We start from the raw sequence: 10,375 nt of genomic DNA, 5'->3' as shown, positions 1-10,375 counted from the left end.
AACTCAATCAAGTTTGTGAGACATGATTTCCCACACACAAAGCCATGTTGACTATCCCTAATCAGCCCTTGCCTTTCCAAATACATGTACATCCTGTCCCTCTAGATTCCCTCCAATAATTTGCCCACCACTGAGGTCAGGCTCACCGGTCTATAGTTCCCTGGCTAGTCTTTACCGCCCTTCTTAAACAGTGGCACCACGTTTGCCAACCTCCAGTCTTCTGGCACCTCACCTGTGACTATTGATGATACAAATATCTCAGCAAGAGGCCCAGCAATCACTTCTCTAGCTTCCCACAGAGTTCTCGGGTACACCTGATCAGGTCCTGGGGATTCATCCACCTTTACCTGTTTCAAGACATCCAGCACTACCTCCTCTGTAATCTGGACATCTTGCAAGGTGTCACCATCTATTTCCCTGCAGTCTATATCTTCCATATCCTTTTCCACAGTAAATACTGATGCAAAATATTCATTCAGTATCTCCCCCATTTTCTGCGGCTCCACACGAAGGCCGCCTTGCTGATGTTTGAGGGGCCCTATTCTCTCCCTAGTTATCCTTTTGTCCTTAATATATTTGTAAAAACCCTTTGGATTCTCCTTAATTCTATTTGTTTAGTCTCTGAATCCATTGTGTAAATAAGCCAAATCATTACTCAACCATCAGCAAACATCAGCCCTGGTTTGTCCTCCCTGGGAAGTTACAAAGCTGATGAACTAAATAAGGAAGTCCCAGCAAAACGCAAAGCAAAGAGCAGTTATTGACAATGGCAATACAAAAGTAGGAATCAGTTGTCCTAAAGGCCAGCTTCAAACTCTCACTGACATTTAAATGTTTGCATCCTCCAGGATCTGGGCATGAAAAATACTAACTTCTGAGTACGGTTAACTTATTTACTTGTTTCAGAATGTGTGAAGCAGTCTGAAAAGTAGGATGATTTAATATGCTGCAATATCTTGGCAATAATTTAAAGCAATGTAAAGAATCTGGAAAATCTGGGCAGTGCTGCTTGATGATTGATTTTGCAGAACTGTAGTGCCATGTGCAATGTGGGGTATCCATTGAGATGTATGGAGAAGAGCCTTACCTTGTACTCATTTTACTGTCAACAGAGCAGCTTGGGGCATGAGCACCAATCCAGATTATGTTGATCAAGTAATTTGTAAATAAATTCCTTTGAATGATACGGCAAAAAGAATTGTCAAAACTTCTAAATGCAAAATGGAAGTAATCGGAATATTGCCTGCCACACTTGCCTCTCTGGTATACATACAATTCCTATCTTAATCTTAACAATATATTTTCACAAAACTATCAATCCCTGTTTCTACTGACCTTTTTAATGCAGAGTCTACTAATAGCTCCCTTATGGTTTTCGAACTAAATCCAATTTAACACCTTTCCTCTTTCAATGCCTTCAACCTTAAGCTCTTTCAAAAGTCTAAGAAAATCTAGAAATAGTGCAACTACTGGAATCTTATTGCCTATAATATATCTTCCAATAGGTCCAGTAAACTTGTCAAGAATATTCAACAACTTGTAAAGCTAGCAAACCTCTGAACCTTTCCACAATTATGGATGTATTTGTGCTTGTGGTAAGCAAGTCTCCACACTAACAGAAACATTTCATACTTTCAAGACTTTTCACCCCATTTGGCAGTGTCCATGTGCATTCCAGTTTCAGACCATAATACTTCCAAGTGAATTCCATCAACTTTTCATGACTCCATCCCCAACCAAGTATCGTCCATTGCAATATTGAATCATCTGGAGAAACAGTGACTTCACAAAAGCTACATATCTTTTAGACGGTAAATACCATTTGAAAAATCCTTTTTGTTCTTTTCAGAAATGCTTCAATACCTGGTTATTTGTGTGCTGCTTTATGTCCTGTATTACCGCTACAGAGACAGTCAACGTATAAAGAATGTATCTGACAAGTATGTGTACATTACTGGCTGTGACTCTGGCTTTGGCAATATGCTAGCCAAGCATTTGGATCAACAAGGATTTCATGTGCTAGCTGCCTGCTTTACTGAGAAGGGTGCTGAAGAATTGAAAGAGTGCACATCATCAAGACTCAAGACTTTCCAGTTGGACGTTGTTAACTCTGAAAGCATCAACAAAGCTGCAGAGTTCGTAAAATCTGAGGTCAAGGAGAAAGGTAATCTAAAGATGGCTTTTGCTTCATCTGCCATAGAAAATGCCACTTGTTTGCTGAATAATTTTGATAAATCCGTTTGTCAGCTAATGATATTCACTGCAGTTTTTGAAAACATGCAGAGCAAAAAGTGAAAGGTTCTTGTGGCACAGTGGTAGTGTTCCTACATCTGGGGATGGGGAGAGGTGGGTGAGTGAAATCAGGAGAATAACTGGATCTCAAAGGGGACAGATGTCTCATCTATGTCTGTCAATAGCCCTGACTAACATGGTAATGGAGCCTTTACTGAATGGCTGTTATGCAATAAAGCCACATCTGTAGTAGTATTCCTATCTCTAAGCTAGAAGGCTTGACTCATGTCCCACCTGCTCCAGAAGAGTGAAGAATTCAGCTATACTGCTCTGCTTAAAAGCCTTAAGACAAGGAAAATGAAATGACATTGCTATGTACAACAGTCCAATTCTTTAAGGGAAAGATGCTATAGTACATTGCCAAACTTTAAAGCTTGTAATTCTGTAGTAAGAATAAATAATCACATTAGGAAGACACAGCAAGAGAAGAATATCACCTGTAAGGTGTCATATCAGATTGGCCACATCTTCCTTTTGAGAAGGGCTACCTTAAATCATCACAAGTCTAGGGAAACAATACTGAATGCAGCATCTCATTAAGGAAAGATGTTAAACTGTCACACATTTGAGCATGTTCTCTATCCCTTTTAATGAATCAAATTGTTGACCAAAGCTACATTTTATTGAACAAAAACACTCAAACTGTGAATTTGTTGTGCACAATGCAAGTGACTATCTACATTCTAAACTACTACAATCTAGTCTCTAAAGATAAGCAATACTTATCTTCCCATGTAAGATCAGTGTCTTGTTAGCCAGTGGTTAATAGGGGTCAACTTCAGTGTTGCAGTCTCTGCTCTCCAAGCTCAATCTTTGGAATTTGAATCTGAGTTCTTCCTCCCTCTTGCACTGATTATTCCCAGGTTATCTTCAGCCTACGTATACTTTAGTTCTCAATGAGGTGTCTGACTTGGGACCTGCTTTCCTGCGAGTAGGAAGCCACCAAATCCTTACATTTCAGCAGACATGATCTCATTATTCCAGTTGTTTAGGTTATCTGCTGGTGTTTATCTTAGCAGACAAAATGTTGTTACTTCAGTTCATTAAGTTGTTTTCCACTGTTAAACTTTTGGTAGTGTTAGGGTTATGCCATAGTTGCTTCGAGACATTTGACTCCTCACAGTTGGCCACTTTTATCAGCATGCAATTCAGACTGTGGACATGGAAAAGATTTCCTTCACTACTGCCTTATTGAGCTGTTAAGTCAATATATATTCTGATGGCATTGGATTTGTGCACATAGGCATGCCTAAACACCAATTAGTAGCTTTTGATAGTTGGGAAGTGATACTCATTCTGGTAATTTCAAGTTGCATCTGAACTTTATAGTCAGTCTGAATTGCGTGCTGATAAGTGGCCAACTCAGAAGAGTCAAGTGTCTCAAAGCAACTATGCATTGAAGGGTGGCCAGATTAAAGACTCAATGAGTTGACCATGAGGCTTATTTTGAACATCAACATTTCTCATTTGTATATGATTTTGCTGGTCTGTGACGAAAGCCAATGAATTAGAGGTTGCCTCTTGAATACTACAGATATGGCCAGCACAACATGGCTTTCTGGTTTGTGTAATACTAAATTAAAAAGATGTAGAGGGGAAAAGCTTCCACCAATAAACTCAGGATATTCCAAAGTGTTTTATTTTAACTTTTTAAGTGTAACCAATATTTAATTTAGAAAAATTCAGACAATTTTAACAGTGCAAGTTCCCACTAAAATTACTGGACTCGTATGTTAAATCTGCATTCTCTTTTAAATGCCATCATCATCTGTTGAGTTTATCCAGCAACCTCTGTTCCAGTTTTACTGATCTTGGTTGAGAGATAAAAGCTGGCTGAGACATTAAAAGAACTGCTGTCTACAAAAAGTATCAGATGTATCCGAGAAGATAGATGAGCTTTGGTTTAGCGGATCAACTGAAAAATGATATTTCTAATGCAGTACACCTTCCATCCTGTAATGAAGTATCAGCCGAAATGTACTCTAGTGAGGCTTAAAATTAAAAGGCAAGAATGCTGATCACATGAAGCTGTACCTTTTTAAAGTATTATTCATTATTCTACACAAACCAGTACAGCATCTTTCATAAACCATTGCAGTTTTGAAGAAGTGATTATACAGTGTCAACTAAGCTAAATTTAAATGTTTTGCGTATATCACAAGTTGTCATATTTAGTTTTACAGAGGGTTTAATACCTTGTGACTTAGTCTTTCAAAGAATAGTCACTGCCCCTCCCATTTCATAAGTTATCCTCACTTTAAAATAAATAGAGCATTGTTAGGAACACGTGATGGGGAATAATCTGAAGTTAACTTATTTTGTTTCTAACTTTTTTTTTAGGTCTGTGGGGGCTGGTGAACAATGCTGGAATCTCTGTACCCAGTGGACCAAGTGACTGGTTAACAATAGATGATTACAAAGTTGTACTGAATGTCAATCTGATTGGACAAATTGAAGTTACTTTGAGTGTGCTTCCACTGATAAAGAGGGCACGAGGTAGAATAGTCAATGTGGCAAGTGTATTTGGTAAGGTCAGTTTTGGGGGTGGACCTTACTGCATCTCCAAGTTTGGTGTTGAAGCCTTCAATGATGGTCTCAGGTGAGTTAGAAATTGCAGAATTGTCCATTAATATTAGCTATGTTCTACTATTTGCAATTTTATGATCAAAATAAATCAGAATAACATTTATTGACTTACTGTACTTGATCCAACAATCTAAGATAAGTATGATCAGTGCAGAGGTTTTATTTGTCCATGGGATAATGATATTTGTTACTCATTTTTAATGGCCTTAAGAAGGTGATGGTGCATCATAAACTGCTTGTTGCAAGTTTGGAAGGTGTTGTTGAAAAAGCCTTGGCAAGTTGCTGCAATGCATCTTATCTATGTTTATATACAGTCACAAAGATGTATAGTATGGAAACAGACCCTTCGGTCCAACTCTTCCATTATCCAAAATAATCTCGTCCCAGTTGCCAGCATAACTCTCTCAACCCTTCCTATGCATATACTGATGCAGGTGCCTGTTGAATGTTATAATTGTACCAGCTCCACCACTTCATTTCATACATGCACCAACCTCTGTGTGAAGAGGTTGCCCCCTTAGGCCCCTTTTTATGTTTTCCACCCTCCCATTAATCCTATGCCTTCTAGTCTTGGACCCACCCCATCCCAGGAAAAAGATGCTATTTTGATCTTTGTAATGGATGTATTAATGACTTTGTCCTAGTAAAGGCTGGGTATATGGAATTTTGTACAGAAAACACAATAGGCTATGTTATTTATATATAACTTTGTGTTAATGATTCGTGCTCCTTTATACACTTATTCATACAACTACAGAGTCACCTCAGCTATATAAATTGTGTAGCAAATTGCATATGTTCCTTTCATGGGCAACTGGAAGCAGTACAAACCTTCCTCCATCACACTATGGATAGGATTTAAATAAAAACAGTCACAAAATAAACAAAAGAATGGTATGATTGTTAAAAGCTGTAACAATGCAGTAGTTTTCTTGTTTTTTTCAGGAGGGACTTGAGTCATTTTGGTGTAAAAGTTCTTTGTGTTGAGCCAGGCTTCTTCAAAACAAATATCACCAATTTAAACATCATAACCAAAAGCCTGGAAGCAATCTGGCTCAGATTACCACAGGATGTAAAGGATGACTATGGAGCTGATTATCTCGATAAAGGTAAGTTTTTCTGTGAACTACAAGTACTTCTAATTGAAGCATTGCTTTTGAAATGTAAATCTTTGGTACAGGCAGAAAATATTGCCTAAGTACCCAATTTTAAAATCTAATGAATTCTTTTCCCTTAGCTGCGTTTCATATTTAGGAAGCAGCATATTTTAGAAAACACACATTTTCAAGATTTTAAATATGTTTATCTACAATGTCATAATTTGGAGATGCCGGTGCTGAAGAAGGGCTTATGCCCGAAACGTCGATTCTCCTGTTCCTTGGATGCTGCCTGACCTGCTGCGCTTTTCCAGCAACACATTTTCAGATGCCGGTGTTGGACTGGGGTGTACAAAGTTATAAAATCACATACACCTGTTTATAGTCCAACAGGTTTAATTGGAAGTGGTTGTGGAGTACACTATTGTAAGACACAGAATTTATAGCAAAAGTTTACAGTGTGATGTAACTGAAATTATATATTGAAAAATACTTTGTTTGTTAAGTGAATCATCTGTTGGAATGGCCATGTTAGTTTCACTTCTTTCATATATAAATTATAAAACCTTTTTAAAAGTTACATTCTCAGGTAAACCTTATCTGGGCTGACACCAATTGTTAATGTGTTAGCCCCCTGTGTGCTGCTATCTGTCTGTGTCATTCTGTTTGGAGTAATTCTAATCTAAAAAGTGTGCGTGTGCGTGATTTTTAAATATCTACTTTTTTTTGGTTTTCAGTTTTAAATTGGCACAGTCACAATACCTTAACTAACTTTTGATATGAACTTTTTCCCTGTAGTCTTTCAAACCAATTGTAATGTAGCTTTCTTTAAGATGTTAATTCATTTTAATAAATACTTGTTTTACAGTTATACCTAAATTTCAGGCCAGGGTTAAGGAGCTTGCAGACCCAGATTTGATGAAAGTAGTGTGGTGCATGAACCACGCTCTGACAGCTGTTCACCCTCGCACTCGCTACTCTGCTGGACTAGATGCAAAACTGTTCTGGATTCCCCTCTCGTACATGCCAACTGTCATCTCTGATATTGTGTTCAATGCTGACACGGTTAAGCCAGCAAAGCGTATCTTGTAATATGTATTTGAGAAAGCTTCTTTACAATGAAAGGAATTTAAGTTTTTTAATTTTGATACAGCGCAGAAAGTGAAGGGAAATGTAAAATTCTATAATTATGTGCATAATAAATATACCTGCTCTAGCTCTATTTCTTAAGGAAGTGCTTTCTGATTATCAGGAGAATGTTAACCAATTGGATTTTCAACAATCTTAAACAGATGAATGAAGATGAAAGACCAGACTAAGACTCTCGATACCAATTTTTTATCTTAGTCCACTTATCCATGAAGGAAATCTTACGGGCTGTTTCTCAGTCTTATAGGTTTCCAAATTCATTTACGAATCAATAAATCTGCGAATGATTGTAAAGCAACCTGAACTCTTAACATGTTTAATACAATTCTTCATTTGATTCATTTAACTTACTAACTACACTGACTCAAAGAGCAAAGTATGGTGAATGCCAAAAAACTGAAGTAAAAGCATTAAATGTTGGAAATAGCAGATCTCGTGGCATCTATAAAATCGAGGGAGGTTCGCTAGTGCTACTAAGGACCGTTTAAACTAGAGTGGCAAGGGTCTGGGAATCAGAGCGGCAGGTCAACAAGTGAAGGGATTGAGGGAAAGGTACATGTTAGGACCAGTAAATCAGAAAGGGAAGGCATTGAAACAGGTAAATGAACACAACGGTACTAATGGGCAGAAATGTTTATTTCAATGCAAGGGATGGCTGCTCAATGTTCCAGGGTTTCATTGTTTTAGACAAATAGAGAGGAAAGTAAGAGGTAGAGGAATTGCTTTTACTCATCAGGAAGAATGTCCCATCTGAAATTAGACGACGTACTGGAGGGATTAATCCTCTGAGGCAATCTGGGTAGAGCTAAAAAATAAGATGGGTACAATATCTCTGATAGGAGACAGCCACCAAAACATTGAGGAACCAGTATGTAGGTAGACTATGGAAAGATGCAATAAAGAGTCGTTGTGGGTGGCATTAAATTTTCCAATATTGATTGGGACTCCCTTAGAGCAAGAGGCTTAGACAGGGCAGAATTTAAATGCATTCAAGAGGGTTTCTTGAAACAGTATGAAGATAGTCCAACTGGAGGAGGGGCTTTGCTGAACCTTGTATTGGCTAATGAGCCTGGCCAGGTGACTGATCTTTCTGTGGGAGAGCATTTTGGAAATCAATTTAAAGATCACAACTCCTTAAGATGGCTATAATCAAGGATAAGTCAGGACTTTGTGGTGAGGTACTAAACTGGGGTAAGGTGAATTATGACCATATAAGGCAGGAGCTAATGAGTTTAAAAAGTGTGGTGCTGGAAAAGCACAGACGGTAAGCAAGCAGCCGAGGAGCAGGAGAGTTGACATTCTGAGCATAAGCTCTTCATCAGGAATGTGGGGGGTGCCCAAGAGGGCTGAGAGATAAATGGAAGGGAGGTGGGGAGTTTTAGCTGGGAGGAGTTGTCTGGTAAGTCCACATTTGATGTGGGAATTGTTTTAAAGGCCTGCTGGTGAGAGTTCAGGACAGACGTACCAATGAAGAGGAATGACAAGAATAGCAAGGTAAGGGAACCTTGAATAAGAAGGGAGGTTGTGAATTTAGTCAAAAGGGAAAAAGCAGCATATGTAAGCTTTAGGAAGTTAAAACTGGACAGAATCTGCGATGAATATAAAGAAAGCTGGAAGGAACTCAAAGGGAATTTAGAGAGCAAAAAGAGGTTATGAAATGACCTTGTTGGGTACAGTTAAAGAGAACCTGAAGGTATTCTATACATAGCTTAAAAACAAGAGGATAACTAGGGAGAAGGTAGGACCACTCCAAGGTTAAAGGAGAAAATTGTGCTTGGGGGCAGAGGATGTGGTGAGATCATGGAACAATAGAATTCCTACAGTGTGGAAACAGGCCCTTTGGCCCAACAAGTCCACACCAACCCTCTGAAGAGTAGCCCACCCAGACCCATTCTCTCCCCTATTATCCTACCTATTACCCCTGATAAATGCACCTAACCTACACATCCCTGAATACTATGAGCAATTTAGCATAGCCAATCCACCTAACCTGCACATCTTTGGATTGTGGGAGGAAACCCACGCAGACACTGGAAGAATGTGCAAACTCCACACAGACAGTTGCCCGAGGCTGGAATCAAACCCGAGTCCCTGGTGCTATGAGGCTGCAGTGCTGGCCACCATGCTGCCCCATATGGGAAATTTGAGTCATCATACTGGGGAAGTATTCACCCAGGGGAAGGGTATGGAGGATCGTAAAATTTGTGTTGTGTATGCTAATATGCAACGGCATTCTGAGATGAAGAAAGCAGTGAGGTTGAGTCTCTTGAAGAGAATTAAGGTGGAAATGTGCCCAAGGTCCAATGCTATCTACCACAGGCTATTGAGAGAGGCAAGAGAGTAAAACACTGGAGCTTTGACCAAAATCTTTTGTGTCGTCGCTAGCCACTGGCGAGTCCTAATAGACTGGCTTGTAGTTAATATTGTTCCTCTGTTCAAGAAGGGAAATAGGGATAATTCAGAAAACTACAGACTGATGTGTCTCACATTGGTGGTTGGGAAGCTATTGGAGAGAATTCTTGAGGATAGGATTTAAACACATTTAGAAAAACATGGCCTAATTAGGGACAGTTAGCATGGCTGTGTGCAGGGCAGGTCATGTCTTTCTAACTTGATTGAATTTTTCGAGGAGGTGACAAAGGTGATCGATGAGGGTGGGGCACTGGATATTGTCTGTGTGGATTTTAGTAAGGTCTTTGACAAAGTCCCTCATGGTAAGCTCTTCAAGAAGGTTAAGACACATGGGATCCATGGTGACTTGGTTATGTAGATTCAGAATTGGCTGGCTGAGAGAAGGGTAGTGTGAAAGGATATATTTAAGGCTGGAGGTCCATGACTAGTAGTGTTCCACAGGGATCCATACTGGGACCCCTGCTGTTTAAATGCCTTGGATGAAAATGTGGATGGGGGTTATTAAGTTTGCAGATGATACAAAGATTGGTGGGGTTGTGGATAGTGTAAAAGGTTGTCAAAAGATACAGCGGGATATAGATCACTTGCAGATATGGGTGGAGAAATGGCAGATGGAGTTTAATCCAGGTAAGTGTCAGGTGATGCATTTTGGGAGATTAAATGTTAAGGAAAGGTATATGGTTAATGGCAGGACTCTGAACAGCATTGATGTACAGAGGGATCTTGGAGTTCAAGTCCATAGCTGACTGAAAGTGACCACACAAGTAGGTAGGGTGGTAAAGTAGGCGTATGACATGCTTGTCTTTATTGGTTGGAGAATTGACTTCGAGAGTCAGGAT

General features: G+C 39.3%; 1 protein-coding gene and 1 long non-coding RNA gene across 2 annotated transcripts in view; both read left to right on the top strand.

Annotated features, from left to right (window-relative positions):
* LOC122551660 (retinol dehydrogenase 7-like) overlaps window positions 1-7,197 on the top strand; it is a 9,818-nt gene extending 2,621 nt beyond the window's left edge. Inside the window, exons 2-5 of the mRNA XM_043693949.1 lie at window positions 1,850-2,164; window positions 4,633-4,891; window positions 5,824-5,987; window positions 6,844-7,197. Of these exons, the coding sequence (XP_043549884.1) occupies window positions 1,852-2,164; window positions 4,633-4,891; window positions 5,824-5,987; window positions 6,844-7,067 (960 nt within the window). The 5' untranslated portion in view covers window positions 1,850-1,851 and the 3' untranslated portion in view covers window positions 7,068-7,197. The remainder of the gene's footprint in view (window positions 1-1,849; window positions 2,165-4,632; window positions 4,892-5,823; window positions 5,988-6,843) is intronic.
* The window catches only part of LOC122551661, an 18,668-nt gene extending 8,606 nt beyond the window's left edge, over window positions 1-10,062 (top strand). Inside the window, exon 3 of the long non-coding RNA XR_006312157.1 lies at window positions 7,774-10,062. This is a non-coding gene — a long non-coding RNA (uncharacterized LOC122551661). The remainder of the gene's footprint in view (window positions 1-7,773) is intronic.
* Window positions 10,063-10,375: the final 313 nt, after the last annotated feature.

The sequence above is a fragment of the Chiloscyllium plagiosum genome, chromosome 7, assembly GCF_004010195.1.
Source record: "Chiloscyllium plagiosum isolate BGI_BamShark_2017 chromosome 7, ASM401019v2, whole genome shotgun sequence".
NCBI classification, from domain to species: Eukaryota; Metazoa; Chordata; class Chondrichthyes; order Orectolobiformes; family Hemiscylliidae; genus Chiloscyllium; species Chiloscyllium plagiosum.
The sequence above is the reverse complement of the archived record's forward strand: the minus strand, read 5'-3'. Positions and strand labels throughout refer to the sequence as shown.